The following is a 25,839-nucleotide window of genomic DNA, read 5'->3' on the forward strand; positions in this document are numbered from 1 at the left end:
GCACTACTTCTAATCAACCCATATCAGCTAAATAAAAATTCTTTTGATTGATAAAGACATACGGAAAGACTCATAATAATAAGCATTTATTAAAATTCTGAGAAATTCTGATATTTAAAGGCTTTTAATTTTTCCTATAATCTACAGATTCTGAAAAATCCATTAGGTCTAAAGGCCATAACTCGCAACAACAGACAATTTAAAATTCTTAGATTCTGGCCCAGCAGGGCACACTTTAAATGCTGTCAAAATTACAGTACAAAATCTACGTTTAAGTACTTACCACGCTGCCTTCTCTAAGATTATAGTTATATAGAAGGCATGATAGAGTCATTATAATTGGAAATGAAAAAAGTGCCCACACGACATTTAGAATCACACTTTACAAGAGCTGATAATGGGGTGGGGTGGAGGAAGTAGGGAAAGATTGTTTTCTCATTTTAGCTACTCAGTAAAATTATACCAAATGATATTTTTTCAGTTTTTTCCTTGTCACTAACAAGTACTATATACGATGGTTCAAATGAAAGTTTTCTAAAATTAAGTCTCATTGTTAATGCAGAAAAGATAATTCTGATTTCACCCTGTATTTCACATAAGTAAGACTTCTACTATTACCCAGCAAGTGGCCTTTTAATACTGTCTTTGAATGAGACTCCCAACTGTAACAGGCGGAGTCCACACAGGGATAGACGGCCAGGAACGCCTTTCAGCTACCGCACATGGATTCTGAAAAACCTAACAAAAGCAATTACTTTCTAGAGATTAAAAATCTTGTTTCTTTCAAAAGAATAAAGTGGACAGCAAACCTGGTGTATTATCTGAGCTACAGGAAGCTGTTCAGCATATTTCAGAGGTTCCATTCGTTCTTCATCGATCTGGTCTTCCTTATTACTAGAAAAAAGAAATTAAAAAACACAAGACTAAGGTAAATACTATTTTAAATAGAGCAAATACCTAAATATGCCAAATATGAAATATATTAAACTTATATATTAAACACATTTTTGAAATAACCAGCATTTATCAATAATCTATGAAAAACCACCTAATGATAATTTTTAAATGACAGAACTATAAATGTACTCACATTGCATTTAATTACTACGTAATAAGATTAGCTGACATCACCTAATATTCTCAGATCCTGTGTTTCATTCTGAGACTTAAAAATGTTTTGGAACTCCCTGTTCATAGAGTGTGCTTTTTATTAGTATTTAAAAGTCTTCAAAACCTGCCTCCAACCACATTCAAGCCTCATCTCTAGCAACTCCTTCTCTATATACTGGGCTATTGCTTCAGCCATATCCAACTAGTGGCACCCACCACTGGGCCTTGCAGCTCCATGACTCTGATTTTCTTCACTCTGTTTCCTGTTTGGACCAATCACCAATTCCTTCTTTGTTTACTCTTCTTTCAAATATAATAATTTATTTAAACCTATCTAGGTACATTTTTTTACCTCCTTAAAGACAAAAAAACATGTCTTACTCTTCTTTGTATATCCAATGTTTACCATACAATAAAGACTCAATAAATGTTTGCTGAATGAATATATGAATAAAACGAAGACAACAACTCTCAGAGTTTATTTTATATGAAAAATATTTTCTTTAATATCTACATTTACAATGAGATGCAGAGTTGACATAATACATACATAATACAGTATAACATAGCAAAGTGCAGAGTAGGAATAAAAAATAAAATCTCCCCAAATGAAGAGAATTACAAAAATGTTTTTAAAAATTTATTGACCCTTTTTGAAATAGCAAATAAACATTACATTTCAAAACAATAAGACCTAAACATATTTAAACTTTCTTTTACTTTTTTCTGTAAATTACACATTAACTTACCAATTTAAAAATTAAGTTTTGAAAAATCAAAACCTTGAATTCTCTTGAAAAATAATCAAACAAGACTGGTCTAAGCCTCTAGGGCTGTAGTCAAGGAATCTGATGGTGAGAAATCTGGAATCTCTCCCAAGAAAAAGGCAGATATACAAATAAGGACAAAATTTTGGATATGATTTAAGAGCTTAAAGAATCTCTTGGCTAGGTAAAAGTCTGTGTATACTTTGTAGAATTAGCATAAAAATAATCAGTTTGGGAGAACTTTAAAGACTCTCACTAATGATGAAAAAATATTGCCTCAAAACATTGTTTTATAGGGGCAGAAAATAGAATAGTGGTTGCCAGGGACAAGGGAGGGGAGAATGGGGTGTTATTGTTTAATGAGGAGACTTTTAGTATTGAAAGATAAAAACAGTTCTGGAAATGGATGGTGGTGATGGTTACATGATAATGTTGATGTGCTTAAAGCCACTGAACTATATAGTTTAAAATGGTTAGTCAGAATGGTAAATTTTATATTATGTATATGTTATGGGCTGAATTGTGTCCCCTCAAAATTTCTATGTTGAAGCCCTGACCTCAAGTACCTCAGAATGTGACTGTATTTGTAGATGGGGTCTTTAAAGAGGTAATTAAGGCTAAATGAGGTCGTTATGGTAGGCCCTAATCCGACATGACCGTGTCCTTCTAAGAGTAGAGTAGGACACAGAGACAGAGTGAAGACCACATGAAGACACAGGGGGGAAGACGCGGCCACGTGTCAGTCAAGGAGAGAGCCCTTAGAAGAAACCAATCCTGCCAACACCTTGATCTCGGACTTCTAGGCTCCAAAATTGTGACGAAATAACTGTCTGTTGTTTAAGTCACCCAGTCTGTGGTACTTTGTGATGGCAGTCCTCGAAAATTAATATAGTATATTTACCACAATTAAAAATAAGAAAAAATATGGGGGCTGACCCCGTGGCCGAGTGATTAAGTTCGCGCACTCCGCTGCAGGCAGCCCAGTGTTTCGTTGGTTCGAATCCTGGGCGCGGACATGGCACTGCTCGTCAAACCACGCTGAGGCAGCATCCCACATGCCACAACTAGAAGGACCCACACCGAAGAATATACAACTATGTACCGGGGGGCTTTGGGGAGAAAAAGGAAAAAATAAAATCTTTAAAAATAAATAAATAAATAAAAAAATAAATATTAATTGACAAAAAAAATCACACATTATTTTAAAATATTCATAACGTACATTTTAAAAAGTCAATCTACATTTTTTGGGTATATAAAACATGTACTAAGCAACAACGGGAAAATAGATATATTGAATACCATCAAAATTTAAAACTTCTGTGCTTCAAAGGACACTATCAAGAAAGTTAAAAAACAACCCACAGAATGGGAGAAAACTTTTGCAAATCACATATCTGAAAAAGGATTTGTATCAAGAATGTATAGATAACTATTACAACTCAATAATAAAAAGATAAATAATTAAAAATTTTTCCTTCCTCATCAAGGATAGTTCTAAGTGAAACTGACATATCTGTGCATGTTTGTCTCTTTCTTACTGCGTGTCTGTGGCGGGGACAAATACAATGACTACTACTCACTACAGTTTGGTGTCACTGCCATGATTCCTGTTAAGGCATCAGCAGTTTCAGTAAAAATCTGCTGAAAAAAAATGAATGAAGATTAAACCACTGAAGCAATTCTAAGAATATATAGAAATACAGAAAAGACACTCTTCATTGTTTATTCCAAAAATCTAAAGTAACAATGTATAAGATGGAATATATTTTACTTACAAAATGTCTCTCAGTCATTTGGAAAGATACAAAAATATTGGAAATCTAGCAATTTGTTTTGGGTGACTTTTTAAAATGACAAGTAGTTGCTATGAAAAATTCCAAACAAGTTTCTATATTTTCTTTCTTTTTTTTTTTTTACTTTTTCTGAACCATTTGAAACCAAGTTGCAGATATCATGACAGTTCATACCTAAACACTTCAGCATGCATCAACCACGGATAGGTTTGAAAATTTTCTTAATAACTGTAGAACATTTTTAAAAAGTCACTCGAAATGCAATTCACAAGTAATCTTGGGTATCACTATGGACTTAGGAGTTTTTATTTATTCAATAATTTACAATAAATTAAAATTATTACTCATTTGGAATTTCTTAAAAATGTTTGTCCACCATTTTCTTTTTTTTCTTTTTTTTTTTTTTTTAAAGATTTTATTTTTTCCTTTTTCTCCCCAAAGCCCCCCGGTACATAGTTGTGTATTCTTCGTTGTGGGTTCTTCTAATTGTGGCATGTGGGACGCTGCCTCAGCGTGGTCTGATGAGCAGTGCCATGTCCGCGCCCAGGATTCGAACCAACGAAACACTGGGCCGCCTGTAGAGGAGCGCGCGAACTTAACCACTCGGCCACGGGGCCAGCCCCTGTCCACCATTTTCTTGCTTTATATGTTGCTGTGTGATGTTAAGCTGATTTTCTTTCCATTCTAATTACTTTCATTTTTAACTTATTTTAAATTTTTAAACTATTATGTTTTGGCTTGGAGGCTCAGGTGGTCTTTTTTTTTCCTTTTATTTTAAGGTCTAACACTAGCATACAGGATACAGCTAACAGTCAGTTGGTCTAGATCAATTCTGCCAGGAACAAAGGAGTCCTTACAATATGGAAATTCAGATCTCCTTGTACTTCAGAAAAGTTTTTTTAACCATAATTTTAAATATAATTTCTGTTCATTTTCCATTTGTTTTTCTAGTTCAAGTTCTGGAACTAAATATATTGGATTTTCTCTATCACTTTCTCTCTGATCCTTTTATCTCTGACTTCAGTTTCATTTTCTCAACTCTCTTTCATTTCTGTTCTTTATGTCTCTTACTGAACTTTTGGCAGTATTTACCTTCCCGTGGGTACCTTGTAATTAAGTGTTCACTTCTGAAATGATTTTTGTCGCTTTATTTCCAGAGTTCAGGCAGCTCCTGTGTCATACATCTTCCTGTTGTGTGTCTATTTCAACTGTGAGTTTTGGAGTGTCTGATTCACAGTGTCCTTTCATAATGCAGTTGCTTGTGTAATATTTGTTATTCACGTTCCAGTGTTGTGTTTCAGTATTCCTGTTTTGTGACTTTTCTTTCTTTTTATTTTTGCTTTCATTCTCTCTCTCTCTCTGTGAGCTGAGAAGATTCGATTTTAATTTTCTGTTTTCTTATAGTAACTTTGTACAGATGCTGGATTCTTTTTCTGTTGAAGACTATTTAAATTGGGCTTTTCAGGATCAGCAATAACAAGTTATCTTGTGATGGGGTAAGAAGGGAGATAAATTGGCTTATTGAGTTTTCATTTCAAGAGCACCCTCCTCTGTGGCTACACTGAAGTATAGTTTCTTTATAAATGGTACTTTTTGTGATGGTGGTGGTGGAAACAATTTTTTTTTTCATTTATCTTATTTCCTTTGGACCCTTATCTTCAGCTGCTTCTTTCTTACTCTTCACCACCGAGCCTCCAAGGGACACTCCCTCCTCCCTCCTTGCGAGGCATCTTCCATTCTCTCAGAATTAGTGCTTTCCCAAGATTGTCACCTAAGGTCACCCACACTTTCTAAGCCCCATCTCTCAAGTCCTCAGTAGCCAGGGCTCTGATCAAGTAGTTATGCTTATAGTATAATCCAGAAACTGAGAAAACTAAAAATGTTAATTTCAATTTATATACAGCTGTCATCCTAAGGGAACCTGGGATTTTCTTATGCAAAATGGTAAAGTTCTTTGTCTTAAAGCCATCCATTATTTCTTTTATTTAACATTTTGAGTCCCTCCTAAAACAATAAATTTTTTTTATTATCTTTTTCCAAGATCCTTCACTAAGATCTACCTAAATAATTTAATAAGGGAGTAATTTCTACATGGAAAAAGCTGTGTGTTCCTTTTTTTACTTTACTATTTTTTAAAAGCTGTTTTTGTAGAAAACAATAATAAACAGAATTTGTTTATACTAAGAAAGGATTTTGGATCCAATACCATGATGCTACCATCTCAAATCAAAATGCAATTAAAGTATCGTCCAAATCCTCCACAAGTAAATAAAATGCTGCTGGCAAAATTCTGAAACCTATGAAGTGCATCTTTACCAAGCCTCATCTCTTTTGTGTTCTTTTACTCTTTCATAGATGCTCAGTGCTCTCAAAAATCTTTCTCCTCTGCACCATCCAAGCACTCCTGAAATAACGCTGTAAAATTACTTACTGTGCCCATATATAAGGCCATCTCTGATTCAGAAACAGGTGAAGCTTTTGTTCTATCTTGCCATGTTGACATTAGATTATTTATGTATAAAATGACATAGCTTACTGTAGGCAGAAGATCAAAGCATCTTTTCAAATACTAGAAATATACCCAATGAAAAAGAACAGAAAAGCAGAGATGTTGTGCTATTCCAAATACAAACTAAAAATTAAGAAGATCAATAAATAATTCAATACACATCATCCAGGGTAATCCAAAATCATTAAGGAGAAATTCTCTAAACATGTCAAAAATGCGAAGCTAGCCAAAGTTAGTGTAACCTCTTGAACATGATAGCTCAGAAGTATTACTCAAAACTAAAAGTATATAGAAAAACAAAATTAATTCCCTTATACAATCTTATTTGAAAAATAAAAAAGGATAGAAAAATTTCCACTCCTAAACTGCATTTTAAAAAATGCCCAAGCATTCATATAGTTGACAACACACATTGTTGTGCAAGATATACTTGACAAACCTAGAGGCTGCAACATTCCTGAAAGTTTAAAGATATTCTAAGGGAGAAAAGAACTCCAATTTATTGGCCAATAGAGACAAACACAAAATGCTATTACAACTCCAGAAAGGTCCCAAGGGTCACTGAAGATCATTTTTATGAAGATAGGTTAAATAGCAATGAGACGACAGTCTAAGGCATCATCTCTTTGAAATGAGAACCCCCTCCCAAACTCGCAGCATCATCACTCCTCTAATTATCAGACTAAAAACTTGTGAGAGAAAATATTAAAACATAACCTTGGCTATCACCTACTTTGAAGAAGCACAAGGACGAGGACGAGCCAGGGGAAGGAGACGTAACTGGAGACAAAACAGAAAGCTAACTCCCAAGAGAGCTAAGCTTACATTAATTTGGAGCCCAATTGTTGAAACGCATCTTATTTACTGTCAGCTTGCAGTGTGGCATAAAAACGTACCTAACAGTTAAGAAAGAATATCTCCCAAAAAACAGAGTAAAGTGGATATAACAAAACTCAGAAAACCAAGCGACGCATGGCTATATTGGTCATAAAAACGCAGAAAGTGTACCTCTTCTGATTCTTACACTTCCTATTCTTTCCTTAGTCTTCTTGCGTTAGCCGGGACTTCCTGTGCAGTGATGAATAGATGGAATTATAGCGTGCACCCTCATCTTGTCTGACTTCCATTGAGATGCTGCTCAACATTCAGCCTAAAGTATAATGTTTGCTGCTGGCTTTAGATACATGGCCTTTATTAAGTCAAGGCAGTTCCCTTGTATTTCTAGTTTGCTAAGCCATGGAGCTTTTTTCAACATTAATGATTGATGTATTTTAATCAAATGCTTTCCCTGCATGTAACAAAACAATTACAAAATAGTTCACATTTAATATAATGATACAATAAAATACATTAATATATTTTCTAATCTTAAATCATTCTTGCAATTTTAAGATAACTTCTATTTGCTCATGAGGTATTTTTATTCATAAATTACAAGATTTGAATTTTACTTAAGATTTGTACATCTGTGATCATAAGTGATGCTGGCTTTATATTTTTTTCATACTCTCCTTGTCTGGTTTTGGTTTCAAAATTAACCAGTTCCATCAAATGTGTTAGGCAACGTGCTTTCGTTTTTTATTCACGTATGTCAGCCCCACTCTTGTGTGTGGTAAATGCCATGGTGAAAACCATCTGATCCTCCTGTTTGTAGTTTGTTGGGAGAGGGTATATATTTTTGACAATTAAAAAAAAAGCTAATTTTCTTTACTTGAAGGCTTATTTCTTTTACTTATTTTTTTCCTAAATCCCCTCTAAGTATTACTTTAGCAACATTCCAAGTGATTTTTGTGCCCTGATACTGGAGACATCTCATGTAAAAGGCACATTTCAGGGTTCTGTGGTTAATTCACCTACTCTTTCAAAGAGGGTATTTGCTCCAATTACATTTAATTTAATAACTGATGTAGTTGGATTTACAACTATTGTCTATTTTCTATTTCCTATCTATTTGATGTTCCTTTTTCTTTCCTCTTTTGAATTAACCAAATATTTTACTAATCCTTTTCTTCCTCTAACATGGTAGTTATACATACATTCACCATTATTATAATGGTTACCTTGGACATTAGAAGACCCAAACCTGACTTGTAGTCTAATCAAACTGACACATTTACCATTTCTCCAACAAGAATAGTATTTTACAACACTTTAATTCTATTTATCCCTCTGCTTTTTGCCTTATTGTTGTCACATATTTTAAATTCTACAAATATTTTTTAACTCAACAGGAGATCGCTTTTATTTATTTATTGTCCCATCAATATCCATTTATCTTAAATAATATATTTACCTATTCTGCTTCTCTTCATTCCTTACTGAATTTCTATGCTTCCCTTCAGGATCATTTTATTTCTGGCTGAAGAACTCCATTTAGTTTTTATTTTAGTTCGAGTGCACTGGCAACAAATTCTCTGTTTTGTTTGTCTGAAAACATCTTTATTTCCCCTTCATTTTTGGAAGATATTTTTGCTGTGTAGAATTAAAGGTTAGAAGTTGTCTTCCTTTCAGCACTTTAAACATGTCATTCTATTGTTTTATGACTCCCATGGTTTATGTCAGTATTAAAGGTAATGCATCTTTAAGATTCTTCTCTGATTTTTCAGTGTTTTGACTATAAATGTGCCAAGTTGTGGTTTCCTTTGTATTCATCCTGCTTAGAGTTAATAGTTAGCTGAATCTGAGGTTTGATGTGTTTCATTAGTTCTGCTTATTATCTCTTTAAATATTGCTGCTTCTCTATTTTCAATCTGTCCTCTAAGACACTATTTACACATGTTACACCATTTCACTGATTCTTAGTCTGTTTCTCTCTTTATTTCTTTATTTATGTTTTCTTTATGTTTCCTTCTTTATTTACGTCTCTTACTCTGTTTGTTTATTTATTTCTGTGCTTCAGTTTGGATATTTTCTATCGAATTGTTTTCAAGTATACTAATCCTGTTTTCTGATGTATCCAATTCAATGTTAAGCCATCCATTGAGTTCTTCAGTTCAGAAAATATATTTTTCAATTCTAGAAAGTTCATTTCACTGCTTTAGATATATTCATATTCTCTGGTCAATTTCCTATCTTTTTATATGTTTTCAAGAAATTTTTTCCTATTTTCTTGGACATATATTATCATAGTTACTCTAAGGTTCTTATCTACTAACTCCAAGTTCTGGATCACTTCTAGGTCTACTTCTTCATTCCACTTTTTTTTTTAATAATAGAATTGATCATTTCCTTTGTTTTATTTATTTATTTATTTATTTTTTGAGGAAGATCAGCACTGAGCTAACATCTGCCAATCCTCCTCTTTTTGCTGAGGAAGACTGGCCCTGAGCTAACATCCGTGCCCATCTTCCTCTACTTTATATGTGGGACGCCTGCCACAGCCTGGCTTGATAAGTGGTGCCATGACCACACCCGGGATCCAAACCGGCAAACCCTGGGCCGCCAAAGCGGAACATGCGCACTTAACTGCTGCGCCACCGGGCTATCCCCTCAACTTAGTTTTTTGTTTTTCTCTTCGTATATGGTCATAGTGCCCTCCTTTTTATGTGCCTAGTAATTTTTGACTGATTGTGTATAAGACACTGCATATTTATAATTTTTTTAAAAAGCTACCAATAATGCTATTTCCATCTGAGAAGATCTACACTTCCCTCTCTAGGCAGTTAGAGAGTGGTGGTCTGATCACTTCCATTCAATCAGGAACTGAGCTGAATTAAAACTGCCTTATAATTTTGATAAGACTCACTCTACCTTCAGTTTGCCCCTATTCTTATGGTGAGGTCCTTGAAGATTTTACATTGAAAGCTGGCAGGTCTTTGTCCCCTCAACAAAGAGAGATTGCAGAAAATTCCACTATGCTTTTCAAAGATTTCTGCCTTAGATTTTTGTCCTGTTGTCCTGTGCAGCTTCAGATTTAGGCACTCTAGCCCCACTGAATTGCCAAAAGCTGTCCTGGTCACACTGTCTCCATCAGTGGCCCTTCATCAGAGGCCAAACCCAGATTCCTCTAGCATAAAGGTGAACAACTTGTTTCTGTAAGGGGCCAGAGAGTAACTATTTTAGGCTTTCTGGCCATACACTCTCCATCACAACTACTCAACTCTGCTATTATAGCCTGAAAGCAGCCATAGACAATCTATAAATGAATGAGTATGGCTGTTTTCCAATAAAACTTTATTTACATAAATAGGCAGCAAGCCAGATTTGGCCCATGGGCCAGAGTTTCCTGATCTCTGCTCTTGCTGCAGCCAGAATCAGTAAATACAGCCAAGGGGAAAAGTAGCTGAAAACTGTGTCCGTTCACCACCGTCTCCAGGACTGTCAACTCTCACCTGGTATGTTCTTCAGGGACTCTATCTTGCAGATCTTTTTCTCCTTAGAATTCAAAATTAGTAAATTCAGCTCTGGTTTTCAGAGGTTTTCTGCTTAACAGATAGCTTTCCTGTAGCTTCAAAATTTGGCAAATATTTTGAAAGAGAAACTAGTCATGTGATTGAGGCAAATATCTTGAAAGGGAAACTGGTTTTGTGATTGAGTAACAACTGTGTCACTCGAGCCTCACACAATCACCAAACATTTTTCGGGTTTCTCTATCTATAAGCAATGACCCACTGGCTGGACCTAAGCCAGATTCTCAACCTTTGACCTATTCTTAGAATCAGTAAATTAACCCAGTGGAAAAGAGGCTACAGATTTTCAGCTCACCTTTAAGAAGTCTTCCCAAATCTGGGTTTTTATCTTCTTAGTCCTTATTGCTTCTATACTTCTCTAATGTCTTTAAAAATACGACTTTTGAGGCCGGCCCAGTGGTGTAGTGGTTAAGTTCGCGCACACTGCTTCGGTGGCCCAGGGTTCACGGGTTCGGATCCCAGGCACAGACCTACATACTGCTCATCAAACTAGGCTGTGGCAGCGTTCCACATACAAAATAGAGGAAGATTGGCACAGATGTTAGCTCAGGGCCAATCTTCCTCACCAAAAATAGAAAAGAAAATTTGATTTTTGTCTGGCTTTTCTAGCTGTTCTTGGTGGGATCATAAGCCTGTTACAAATTATTTCATCATTCCATAAGCAGAAACTGTATCCTACTACTTTTGATGTTTAAAGTTTTCAATATCACTCAGTTCTAAGTATTTTTAAATTTTCCATTGATTTTTTTATTCCAATAATTACTCAAAGTGTGTTTTTAAATTTCCATACATACATATTTTAAACAATTCGTTTTTGCTATTGATTGTAACAATTATATTGTGAACAGAAAAAAATATGTTCCATAAGATTCAAACACTTTATAGTTGTTAAAACATGCTTTTTTGGCCAACTGAGTCAATTTTTTTAAATATTACATTTTAGCTTGAGAAGAATGCTTATTTTCTAATTGTTGAATCTATCAGATCAAATTTGTTAACCATATTGCTCACATTTCAATTTCAAAACATTTGGAGGAATGTTTTATCAATTTCTGATAACGTGATATTGAAATGTTCCACTACAATGGTGAATTTATCAACCTCTTCTTAAAGTACATAAATTTTTCTAAAATATATTGTGGCTTTATTATTAGATAATTAAAAGTTTAATGAAATGCTTTTACCTTCCTGATGAGTTAAACATTTTACCGTTAGTTGCCCTCTTTATGCTTGCTAACACCCTTCCTGAAGTCTATTTTGTATAATACTAATACAACTATATATATATAAGCTCTCTTTTGGTTAGCAGCTGCCTGGTAATCCTTTTATTTTCAGCTATTTAATGGGATTACGTTTTCTGTCTGTATGTAGATTTCTTTTTATTCTACTGTAATGATCTGTTTTAAACTAAGATTAATTTACTTAAATTTATCGTTATAAACATTATAATTATTTCTGTCTTCTTACTTTGTAATTTCTATTTGTTCTGCTTTATGTTTCATCTTTACTCCTTTCCTGCTTCCTCATTGACTTTTTTAATTTCATTTTTTTCTTCTGCACTGTTTTTTGTCTTATTTCTTCTATTTCTATTCATTTAGTGGTCATTCTCAAAATGTAAAATGTATACTTACTTTACAGTCTAAAGTTATTAAAACTTACTACTCTTCTCCTCCCATTCCAAAAAAACCTCAGAATACTTTAAAACCAATCACTTCCTCTCCTTCCTACATAATATTGTTATTAAATATATTAGTACTTTGATTTATTTACTCCTCCAAATAAGTATCATCATGGCTACTATTCTCATCATAATTATAAAAGGAACACAGTTTTTGCTTAAATTTACTCACATTTGTCCTAATTTATGAGCTCAGCATTCTTCTTTACACCCTGACCTCTCTGCTGGCTGCTTTGCCTTCTTCAAGAAGTGCGTCCCTCTAGATGTTGTTTAAGTAAGGGTGTACTGATTCAAAATACCCTCAGCTTTTGTATGTTTGAAAATGTCATTTTTTGTTCATTTTTTAATATCAGTTTATCTGGGTAACCACTTTGAAGCAGATGGTTATTTTCTTAAGCCCAACTATCTACAAATGGACCCACAGCCTTTTGTCCTGACCCTCAGACAAAGCCATTTGAACTCAAAACTCTAGATTTCTGTATCAGTAATTACCATTTAGAGAACCTTGCCTTCCATGTTTACTTACCACATGGATTTTAGCTTCCTATGTGTTTTTTTCCAAGAGATTTCCCTATTATTGAGGAAAGTGGACTTTCCTAATGAGAACCACTGTTCAGCAATGGGCTCCCGCAAATATTTCCTGTCTCAGAGATACAAGGGCCTGAGCAAGATAAAGCACATGGTCCCCTGTAAAGGCATGTTTGGATTAAGGTGCAGCTAGACACACCATGGGTTGGCTCTAGGAGAGAGCCCCCACCCACTGATACACTCTTTATAGTACGTCTAACCAGGCCTTGCAAAGAGAGACAAACACTCTGAGCTTGTTGCCAACTGCTTAGGGAAGCTGCATGTTTGGAACACCAGCTGCGACTATCTAGAAACACTGTGGACAGCTGAACCTGTGCAGCCCCCTCCACTGAGTAAGGGGGGAGCCACCAGTTCTAGTTCAATCTGGAAAAAGCCAGAAATGCCATTCATCAAACAATGTTGTTTTCACACAACTACTTTCTTGGTACCTCAGCCCTGTATTGTAAAGTGCTTTTTTGGTAATTTATAGAGCATGTAAGTATTTTGTAACAGAAGAGCTTTTCAGAAAACTCGAGTCAGCAACAATTCTGAAAGTGAAGTCAATTGTTTTTTCTTTATTATTAACTTCAAACCACCTCTCTAAATCATTTATATTAATTTCTTATTCTAGAAAAAGTTAAATGTTTCTAATTTCAAATATTACAGGGTATACTTTTACTGAGAAATGTTTCCTTTTGAAGAAATTTCAAACTGTGACTGCCAAAGGCCATTAAAGTCAAGTTGTGTTTTTACATCTAAGGTAAAAATGGGATTTTTCATATTCAGAGCCAGCTCACTGGCAACTTTCATGTACTCTATTACTAGAAGTTACCTGATTTCTGGATACTCTAGGTTTCACTGTGCCTAATTTTCAATGAACTAGAAAGAAAGAAAATCACCCCTAACACTAAAACCATACAAAATATATTTTAATCATTTTCTATGATTTAGAAGATATACATTAGTGTTTTAGGATACTAAAGAGAAATCTTATGAACATCAGTTGTTTTTTAAAGTGTAAATTAGAGCTTTATCATTAGATACAAGAGTTTAAATGTATACACCATGTTTATGCAAAGCAATAAGAGCAGTTACAACTCCTTCTATTGCATGCAACAGAAACTAAGGGTAGTATCTCTAAGCCAGAGATTGCCTATACTCAGAATTTTGCTCATTATTACCTCTCTCAGTACCTTAAGGCAAAAGTGCAAAAGAATGTCTTAAAGCATGCAATACTTAAGTCACCTAATAGAAATCTAAGATATTATGTTCCTAGTCCATCTCTCAATATACATACTCATAATATACATATATTTTGCATAAAGAAATGCACATTTAAAAAATTAGATATACTAATTTTAATATAACCCAGTTTAAACTGCTCACCAAGTATCTGAATCTCTGACTGGCGAGAGATTCAGACCAATTAAACCAGGTCCATAACTACTCACAGTGTGATACAAAGTAATGCTCAGCCAGTATCCACACTTAGTTATCAAGGACAAATTCAGGTATTCTGAGATCATATCCTTCGAACTCTTGTATATCATTAATTTTCGTTTGTTTTTCACTTTTGAGAAATCATACTGGAAAATATTAATTAACATTAGAAGCTGGTCCCACCAGATAAAGAGCAAAGAAAGGCTCTTAACACTGAAGTTAAAATAAAGTTGATCAATCTCACTGAAAAAAGACATCCCATAATATTAGCTCATGCTTCCCTTAGTGAAAGTACTTTCAGAATAATATGTGACAGTGCCATCAAATTAAAGAAAGTGTGAAGTCTGGGATATCACTGAGTATGACAAGAACTTTGTATACTTGAATTTCAAACAGAGAAAGATGGAGAATAATAGAATTAGTCAATGTTGGATAGATTGATGTCATCTGCAGCTCAAATGAAAATTGTCAATAAATGGTTGTTTCATGAAGAAACATAATATGATATTTTTCTCACATAAATATTTAATTACTATTTATATTACCAGGACATGGCCAAAATTAAACATGATCTTTTTCAGTCTCCTGTTTTTTATTTTTTCTATGATAAATTTAATTTTGAAATAAGTATATTAATTACCTGCCATCTTGTAGGGATTTATTTATTACATTTATAGAAAAATAGACTTTAAATAATATTTACTTTATCAATTTTAATGAAAAGTCATATAAATGACTTTACCTGTAGTTTTTAGGTAGAATTTGTTTCTATTAAAAAAAATTTATCAGGAAATTTCAAATTATTGATTATCCCTGAGAAACTCATAGTACTCTAATAAACCTATTAGCTGTGCCCCAAAATTAATAGCTACCATGAAGGATATTGTTAGCAAAGACCTCAGGCCCTGTCCCTTACCAGGTTCATTCCCCCTCCCCGCTACAATAAAAACTATAGATAGTTTAATACTAATACTGTGCTATCAGAATGAGTATTCTAAAAGACTGATAGGTTACAATAATGAACTAACACCTATAAGATAAAAACACAAGGAAATAAGCAAAAATAAGTATGGGAAGACCAGGCAAATAATAATTCCTGTCAGAATGGGCAAGATGTGGCATGGCTGATAAAAATGTAAATAAAGCTATATAAATAGAGCTATATTACACCAAAGAAAGAGGGTAACGCTCTCACCGTATCTTTTGCATTGGAAGAGAGACATCAGTATGGCCGCGTTGAATTTTACATGGCACACTCTTAAAAAGGCATTGACAAAGTATGCTCATTTTATACACATTATCCCCCATCCTCACAATAATTCTGAAAGCAGAGAGTAGATCACCTTTTTGCAAATAAAATATCTGAGTTTCAGAGAGATTACGTGATGTGCCTGAAGACATAAAGCAAGAAATTAAACCAAAATTTGAATGCAAGTCCATTCACCTCCACACTTTCTGCTGTATCAGAGTGCCATAAAGGTTCCTTCTAGCACTAGGAGGGATAATCTGGCAATACTTTATGTGTAGAATACTTGAAAACAAGGTAACGGCATACCAGGATTGCAACAAAAATGGCAATTTCTGAAATGGGATTACAGATTTATATTACTAATAAAAATGTCTTCTGCCTCTTGCTTTCCCTAACAGCAACAATCCTAATGTATTATATGTACAAATCAATATTTTAAAAATTGAATCCAGTTTTACCCACTGATAAATTATAAATAAAAACTGCATTACCTTTATTACTAATTAATCATAAATAATCTTCATACACAAATCTTAAATTTTTGACCCTTCAATTTCTGGATTAAGTATTTAACAATATGCCAACTAATTTCTAAAAATATGGCAGAAGGGTAATAATTCAAAAAAATCCTATAGATTTACCTATTTTATAATCACTAGGTTTATTAAAGCAAGACCACTTACATATAGAAAGAAACGTTAATTATCCTTTTTTAAACTGACAACTCAATATCAAAAGTCTTTTTCACCTGTCAGCGGTTGGAAGAAACAAATATCATGACTTATTTGAACGTACAACCTACCTCAATCTTCAGCATTACAAAATATGATTTTTCCATATGTACAAATATGTAATTCTACTGCCATCTTCTGGTAAAACGCAATTCCCCAATTTCTTATAGTACTTTTCCAAATCAGAAACCTCCAGATAAGACATAACTACTTTCTAGTACTAGATTAATAAAAACAGAATAGGTAACTTTTGAAAATGGACAAAAATATACTAAAAATAGAATTCTAGCCATAATTTTTATCAGTACATATGATATGTTCTCTCAATAATATTGAACACTCATTACTGAGCACTTTACCGTATTTGAGCACAGAACTAAGAGCTTTATAAGCAAAATGAAAATTAATTCTCTTAATAACCTTATGAAGTGGAATCATTATTCCCATTTTACAGACGAGGAAACTGAGAATCAAAGAAGTCAAATGGTTTGCCCAAGGTACACAGTTAATAAATGGCAGAGGCTCTGAATTCAGGAGCTAACTGATTTCAAAGGAGCTGCCTTTGATTATGCTGTAATATCCTCTGTAATCTCATATAATAGACATTAAGTTGATTTAACTCATTTAGGACATTAAAACTTAATTTAGTGGAATAGAGCAACAATATTACAATTAGTAAGGCAAACAAGAAAGTCAAAGAACCTAGAATTAAAGAGTTAAACCTTAAAGGTCCCACAATCTACTTCTCCACATAATTCAGAACTTTATTCCCTAAAGATCTCAACAGATTAAATTCTAATGTTCTATTTCATAAATAATACTGTATCATTTTTGGATTTTTCACAATTTAAAACTTTTAAGTGCTATATGTTTAGTGTTTAAATTAAAATTAACTGCTTTGATACAGTTTTAAATATTAATAAACACTGGCTGGAAATTACTATCCCTAGTAAAGACAGTATTTACTAATTTATATTTAAAGAGGTTTTACTTATACAAAGGGATATAGCACTATATTCTGCTATGCTATTTATATACACTGATTTCTTAAAAGTCATAAACCAACTCAATGGATGTTTTTGTTAATTATAAGTAGTGAAATAAACTGTTTAAAATAAAATTTGCCCACGAAATGATCAACACATTATTTTGAAACTGTAATGATAAGAAATTCGTGTGTATACAAAAATGACAAAATGGTGACTTAATTATCAGTTTTGGTGTCTTTATAAATAAAATAATCACACTTACTTTAAGCTCTGACATTGCACTTTGATGAGCTCCTGAATAACTGAAGTGACCAACACTTATAAATAACAACATAAATGGCCATATAGGATGCTTAAGATAATACAGAATTATACTGATGAGTAAAGTAATCACGTTGAAGTATATAGTAGTACGTAGAATAGTAGGGAAGAAATCCTGTCAACTATTGATTGAGCCATTCTGGTGAATCTTTGGTTCATAAAGTTTCATAATCATATCAATTTACTATGAGCAATTTTCAGTGAATAGTTTGATCACAAAGTTTCATATTCCTCATAATCTATTTTGCCTAAGTCCAAAATAGAGTTTTCTACTAAATATGTGTATTTAAATTTTTATTTAATTTCCTAGTAAACATATAAATAAAGACTAGAATTGAAACGTTCAATGATATCATAAATACTATAATACGTCCTTTACATTTCCATATAAATTTTAGAATCAGTTTGTCAATCTCTACAAAAAAGTCTGCTGGGATTTTGATAAGGATTGAATCGATCACCACCAGACTCAGTAAGATCCCAGAATACAGTCAATATAAAAATTAATTGTACTTCTGCATTTGAGCAATGAATGGAAAATAAATTTTTACATATTACTTAAAATAGCATCAAAAACAAAAATATTTAGGAAATTTAACAAAAAGTGTGGAAGACATCTACACTGAAAACTATAAAACAATGCAGAGAGAAATTATAAGAGATCTAAATAAATGTAGGGATATGTTCACAGATCAGAGGACTCAGTATTGTTAAGGTATCCACACTCCTCAAATATATAGAGTCGATCCAATCCCAATCAAAATCCCAGCAGGCTTTTTTCCTGAAATTGACAAACTGATTCTAAACTTTATATGGAAACACAAAGGATCTAGAACAGTCAAAAGAAGTTTGAAAAGAAAAAACTGATGTGTAGGACTCACACAACCTGATTTCAAAATTTACCATAAAGCTAAAATAATCAAGAGAGTGTAATACTGGTATAAACAGACATATAGTTCAATGCAACAGAATCGAGTCCAGAAATAGACACATACATATATGGTCATGTGATTGTTGACAAAGGAACCAACACAACTCAACAAGGAATTCAATCTTTTCAATACATGGTGCCGGAATAACTGGATATCCATATGGGAAAAAATGAACCTCAACCCCTAAGCATACTCAAAATTAATTCAAATTAAATCATAGACCAAAACATAAAAGCTAAAACTACAAAACTTCTAGAAGGAAATAAAAGAAAGTCTTTGTCACCTTGAGTTAGGTTGAGAATGCTTGCAGAAAGAGCATTAAACATTAAGAAAAAACTGATAAAAGAACTTTATCAACATTAAATCTCCTACTCTTACAAAGACATTAAGAAAATGAAAGGCAATCCAAAGACTAAGAAAAAATATTTGTAATACATATATCTGACAAAGAACTTGTATCCAGAATATATAAAGAAATTTTACAATTTAGTAAGAAAACAACCCAATTTTTAAAAACTGAGCAAAGGACTTGGATAGACACTTTACGAAACATGCATGAATGACCAATAATCACATGAAATGATGTTCAACTCCTCAGTCATCAGAGATGTGCAAATTAAAATCATAATGAGATACTACTACACATCTACTAGAATAGCTAAAACTAAAAAGACAATACCAAGTGTAATTAAGGATGTGGAACAACTGTTTGTGGGAACGCAAAATGGTACAGAGACTATGGAAAATAGTTTGGAACTTATAAAGTTAAACATGCACTTCCATGTGACCTGGCAAACCTCCTCTTAGGTATCTACTCAAGTGAAATGAAAATTTATGTTTGGATACAAATATTTATGGTGGCAATATTCATCACTGCCAAAAACTGGGGGGCAAAAACAAATGTCCTTCAATTGATGCACGAATAAACTGTATCACATGTATCAGTAGTCTGTTCCTTTTTACTGCTGTGAATTTACTGCCGTTGCAATAGAAAGGAACAAACTACTAACACACATGACAACAGGGATGAATCTGCAGTGTGTTATGCCAGTAAAAGAAGCCAGACTCATAAGGGTACAGAATGTACGATTCCATCTATATGACATTCTGGAAGAAGCAAAACCATGGGGACAGAAAACAGATCAGTTGTTTCTAGGGATACGGAGGAGGAATTGGATAAAAAGGGAATTTCTTTTGGTGATGAAGTGGCATGGTGATTATTCAAGTATATGCATCTGCCAAAACTCAGAAGTGTTTACTAAAAAGGGTGATTTTACTAGAAGTAAATTATACCTCAATTTTTAAAAACTCAAAAAAAATTGAACTACAGTTGCACACAACATAAATGAATTCCAAAAACATAATATTAGCAAAAGAATCAAAACATAATGTTGAGAGATACATGCTTAGATGATATAAATAAAATGAAGAGCAAGAAAGTAAATTCCATGAAAGTTAGGATAATGGTTAACTTTGAGGGGAAGTGAAAGGGTTGAGATTGGGAAGGGGCAGAGGCTTGGAGAAGCTTCCAGCATACCAGCATCATTCTCTCTCTTTTTCTGGTGGTTATATGAGTAGATGCTTTGTGATAATTCATTGAGCTACCATTTATATTTTATATCCTTTTAAAAGAGAACAAACCAAGTAACTCAGGGTAAATTATAAAAGAACAAAATAAGAACACATTTTCTAGAAGTATGAGGCATTCCTAGATTCATGTCTTGGCTCTACCATATGTTGGATATGTGACTTTAGGCAGGTTTCTTAACCTTTCTCAGCCTCAGTTTACTCATCTGTAAATGGGGAAATTACACCTGTCTCATAAAGTTATCATGTGAATTAAATAAAATTAATACAAACACCCTTCAGGGTATCTGCCTAGCTCTCAAGTCCCTTTTTGGGGGTTCATCTTATTCACATGGGTTGCAACCCCCAGGGGCCATGATTTTGTCTCATGTGACCCCACTATTGCCAGCTCGACCAGAGGTGAACATCTGACCCAAGCTGGGCTAATCAAAAAGCTGTCTGGGGAGCTTCAGGTGGGGAATGAGCAAGTTCATTCCCTAGCGGGGCTTTATCATGAATAGAAGAGCTATAAATCTCCAGAACAGTAGTGTGGAAACATTCCATCCCCTCCATGGCCAGAGCAGCAGAGAAAGAAAAGGCTATAACAACAGGGAGATGGAGAGGGTGCTGCCTGCGTTTCTGATTGATATGTGGTTCCTGATTCTAGTCTCTTACTGGGGTCTGCCCCTGGGTTCCATAAAACACAGAATATCTGTATAACCAATGTCCTTAAGAAAATAAACCTAGCTCAGGTTGGATTCTATTATTTACAACCCAAAAGTCCTAGCTGATCATATAAGGCATGAAGCATATAGAAAGGACTCAAAATATGATGACTGTGAAAGCAATTGTCTGATCTTTGACCTCCTGCATGAAGTGGGGACCTCCTTACCAAGCCCTTGAAAGAGTCCTACCCTGGTGTTCAAAACATAGACCAACCTTGAGGGGGCCACATTCAGCCCTCTGTTGGAGGTCTGTAAGAAAAGAGTCCAGTCTCAAATTTCCTGCTAGACTCAAAAATTTTCAATTGTTAAAGACTGCCTAAAGAGAGAAAGAAATTCTAGTATAACAGAATAAAATGACAATGACAAAAGATTCATGAATAGAATCAAGTGCCTAAACTTAGAGCCTAAAGCAAAAATCAAAGTAGGTAAGTTTTCATCTAATCAACCAGGATAAAAGTTAAGAGTTTACAGTTCACATTGTCCTGCATTCCTTATCTTCTTGAGCAATGCCTATAGAATCTAGACTTCTACATTTTGTAACACTAAAATGTGCCTGTATTTTCACATCCACAAGCTGGAGGCTCTTTTCCCTTCATGTATAGAAAGGACACAAAACTGGTAACCTGAGTGATGCGGACATAGACTTATTACTAGATTCTAGTAGGCGCGACCCTTTCAGGAGGGCAGGCTATTTATCTGTCTGCAGACTTATTAAAAGTCAACGCTTGTAGTGAAGCAGTTTAGAATTAAGTTATAGAAGCCAAGTTTATTGCTATCAGCCCTTATTTTCCTCATTTGTTCTTGCAAATAAATTAATAACACATTAGTAAGATACATACAGAGACAGTGCTGTTACAAACTATATGACTGTACCTTACTCAATATCTAAGTTTCAGAAGACACACAAAAACAATTATTTCATACAGCTACTTCAGTCAATTTTATGTACTAAAGTTCTTCATCATATCTGATTTTAGTTTAGTATACTCTAGTACACAAAATATGAAATACCGGCAATGTGAACAAATCAGGTCCATTATTTCCCTAATACAAGTACAAAATAATTTTTTAAAAAGTATGACTGCCATGGGGCTGGCCCCGTGGCCGAGTGGTTAAGTTCGCGCGCTCCGCTGCAGGCGGCCCAGTGTTTCGTTGGTTCGAATCCTGGGCGCGGACATGACACTGCTCATCAAACCACGCTGGGGCGGCGTCCCACATACCACAACTAGAAGGACCCACAACGAAGAATATACAACTGTGTACCGGGGGGGCTTTGGGGAGAAAAAGGAAAAAATAAAATCTTAAAAAAAAAAAAAAAAAGTATGACTGCCAATTTTAATAACAGTGATGGTACTGATATTTTTAACCTAAAATCTGAAAAAATACATATATATTCAAGCCCATAATTTCCTTAATTGTTTTTTGTGATATCCAATCTCTCACGAATATACTTTTCTCTAAACAAGCATATGATTGCCTTTCATATTTGCATATAAATACCACCTACATATACTGAGATAATTTTTGTAGCATCCATGTAAAAATTCCTGGAACATATTGGGAACTTAACTCTCCTAAATTAACTGGATAACATATACCAGTAATCATGAAACCATCCATAAGCAATATTCTAAATAAAATTTATTTATAAACACTAGAGGGCGCTCTAACTCAACAATCTGGGCAAATTTGATGCTTAAAATAATTTTCTCTTCAATTAAAGATAAATTAAGATAATCTTCAGCACCAACAATTTTTGCTCTCACACTAATGCATGGAGACATTTATGAGACAAAATTCAATTCTCCCAGAATATAAAATGAAACAGAATTCCACTAAAATCATTTTTTATTGTACAATTATTACATATTTAATATTGTATTAAATGGAGAGAATAGAAAACAAGTACAGAAGAAGTACAAAGATGGTCATTGCTTACAAAGGAAATTAACACAATGTTCAGATGGTTAAGAGAAAATGTATCTTGTATCTTATAGGCTTAAGCTCAAGGGAAATTACAAAATTAATTTGGTAAAAGACAAATAGCTCAATTTCAATTTTAGTTGCTAAATATTAAGATATAGTTTAGCTATTTTACAAAGGAAATTTTAAATTCAATATTTAAATAATAAATAAAAGTGATATTGCTGTGGGATATCATCTGCTGTCTTAAGAAAATATATTTTTTAAGCCAATAGCTATAGGAAATTGGAAAAGAAAAAAAAATCCAATACTTTGAATATCCAGAATACGAAATAATTAATAATATCAATTTTTAAATCTGCATAAAAGATGTATTTTGTGCTAGTTTTTTAAATTTACTCCTAAAACATTCATAAATTCAATTAAAAATCTTTGAAATTTTCAAAATTGAGAATAATGTACATGCTGACATTTGGCAACCTAGAAAAGTTCCCTGGAGTATGAGTTTTCAGTAGATAGCATTAGACAATCACAAAGTTTAATGCCTAGTAAAATATATCATCTATAGAGTTCAAGAAAGTGGCTATTCACTGAGACACTATTTAATCCTAACAAAGTGTTTTGCTTTTAAAAACGTTTACAGAGAAAAAAGCAAATGGAACAGTATAAATATTTCTAAAATTTACACATCCAGAATCAACCAATTTCTCTCAAGCTTCTCCCCCCGACACACACCCCTACACATGCATGCATGCATGCATACTCACACAAAATCCACTCCCCAAGAGGGGAGAATCTGCTATACCAGTCTCTCTCATTCCTTTCCCTAATAAATTACCCAGAGCCCCGCAAAGAAATCCTACACAGTGGCACCTGTTGATGGAGGGTCACTCCAAATTTGCAACAGCCCCAGATAAACTGTTCCAGACTAACAGAATACAAGACTAGGGAAAAGCCAGAGCTATGACTGAACCAGGCTCACAAACCACTCAGACTCTAGGAACCAAAATACATGGCAGTCAACTAATCCGACTGCTGGAGCCTGAAGAAACTGTGAACATGGAGGCACTGTGCAACAGTTTGAAATATGTATTTGGCAGCCACGGTCTTTTGGCATTTGCTTCCCCTTTTTATGTTTATCGACCTTGCATCTGCCAGATTCCTAGGGCCTTTATTACCTTCTAAACGGGCAGCTGCCAACTTCATTCAATGTCACATCATTTAATACCTCCTACTGCAACAGATGATAGTGCACACACTCATTAGAGAGGACTAATGTTTGAAACGTTCATACACCTGCCCCTCCATGAAGGTCTTCTGACCCACTACACACCTCCACTGCCAGAAAGGTATGGCTGAGACAGCAAGTCACAAGGAAAGTTTCAGCCCTTTTTAGCAAATCTCAAATCACACTACTACAAACCTGTTTTTTGGAGCTACAACATAATCCTCTTCACGATCTTAGCTTCCCACTGCTATTTATAGCTTTGCCCATAAATCTGAATAGCATTGGGCATACATAAAGTGAAGATTGGGTAGAACTGTGTAATTTTATTTACAAACATGAACTTTGATCTCTTAATATTATGTTACATAAAAATTTACAAATTGTGAAACTAGAATATTCTATTTAAATAATAATTTAAGATGTATACCTGCTTTCCATGATTCCCAAATCTGGTTGCAAACTAATAGTCTCTGTTGTGATTTCCACTTTCCGTACACTTCCAAAGAAATCAGTTATCAGGACATTTTTAGGATCCCTCTGAAAAAGATCAGTGCGATGTCCAGGAGTAGACACACATAGACTTTTGGGACATACCTGAAACTGAAAAAATATATATAACAATAATAAATACACACATGACTCCACACACATACAACTTTTATTAAATTCAGTTAACACAATATAGGAGACTATAGTGTATTTCAATTTAAAGCTCCTGCAACCTAAAGAATCTACTGGTTCTAAAGATTAAAGCTTCATTGCTATCCCAGTGCTTGACATTCCAAGAAAGCTATGCAGACATTAGAACAGGTGTTAAACAGAGAATCTAGCCAAGGAGAGAAAAAACATTCATTTTTTTAAAAATATGCTCAAAGTATACTTTGAACGCTTTAATCTATGAGAACCCACACGCCAATATTACAACAGGAGAATTGCTTTTTTCTTCCTCTATGTCCATCTTAGTGGGATGCTCTACCAGAGTGGTTTTTAAACATTTTGTAATCATGACCCTTCATTCAAACTTTAAATTCAAATAAAATATTCCACAGTAGTTCCATATGCAAAAAGATGAAAGCTGAGCTGCTCTGGGCTGCAGGAAGTTGAAGCACAGCCTACCCCCTAGATATCCCCTTGCTCTCCTGCTGTGAACCTATGCAAACCTTTCTATAAATCAAGTAACTTTCTTAGTTTATCCATGATGAAAATAAACCCAAGGCACATGCAGGCACTCTAGTGCTCCAAAGAAAACAGTCTGAAAACCAAGACTTCATTGCTACAAGATCTCACAATAATTTTTATGTTAATCTTATCCCTGTTATTCCATATCAATGAACTGCAAGGAGAGACACATTTTCATTCACTCAGCGAAGCATGAAGTGTCGATTACATATATTTCATACTGTTCTCTTCCACAGAGGATCAAAAACCAGTAAGACAGGGTCCTGTCTTCAAGGCTTTAAGTCTAGTCAGAGATGAATAAACATAACAAGGTAGAAAAAAAGGAGACACGTTCTACTTCAGCAGAGGATAAACTTCTCATAGTTTGAGGATAAGAAAAAACAGGGAGTAGGATTTAAGCTATTTTTTTTAAGGAAAAAGAAGATTATACATGGGAAATAAGAACATTCCTAATAATGGAGCCACTGCAGAGATGAGCAAGACAAATAACCTAGTTTGGCAGAAGCACAGGATATGTAAACAAAACCACTACAGGCCTGCTGGTAAGGGCCCACAGCCCACAGCACTTGCCCAGGAAGCACACAACAGATGGAAGATTGAGGAAACAAAGTAAAAGACAAGACACAATAAACAAAGAATATTGAAACAAAGGAATATTGCAGGCATCCATGAGCAACCTGATGGGCTTTATTAAGGTACCAGCAGAAGAAAGCAGGAAAA

At 34.1% G+C, this 25,839-nt stretch overlaps 1 protein-coding gene across 4 annotated transcripts in view; it reads right to left on the reverse strand.

The window, feature by feature from the left end:
• Window positions 1-25,839, reverse strand: part of PIGK (phosphatidylinositol glycan anchor biosynthesis class K) — a 110,269-nt gene that overhangs the window by 36,328 nt on the left and 48,102 nt on the right. For all 4 annotated transcript variants that reach the window (XM_044748901.2, XM_070486636.1, XM_014849589.3 and 1 more), the window contains 2 exons: window positions 24,368-24,540; window positions 810-894 (listed from right to left, as the gene is read on the reverse strand). In XM_044748901.2, coding sequence (XP_044604836.2) covers window positions 810-894; window positions 24,368-24,540 — 258 coding nt within the window. The remainder of the gene's footprint in view (window positions 1-809; window positions 895-24,367; window positions 24,541-25,839) is intronic.

This window comes from Equus asinus, chromosome 16 (genome assembly GCF_041296235.1).
Source record: "Equus asinus isolate D_3611 breed Donkey chromosome 16, EquAss-T2T_v2, whole genome shotgun sequence".
Taxonomy (NCBI): Eukaryota; Metazoa; Chordata; class Mammalia; order Perissodactyla; family Equidae; genus Equus; species Equus asinus.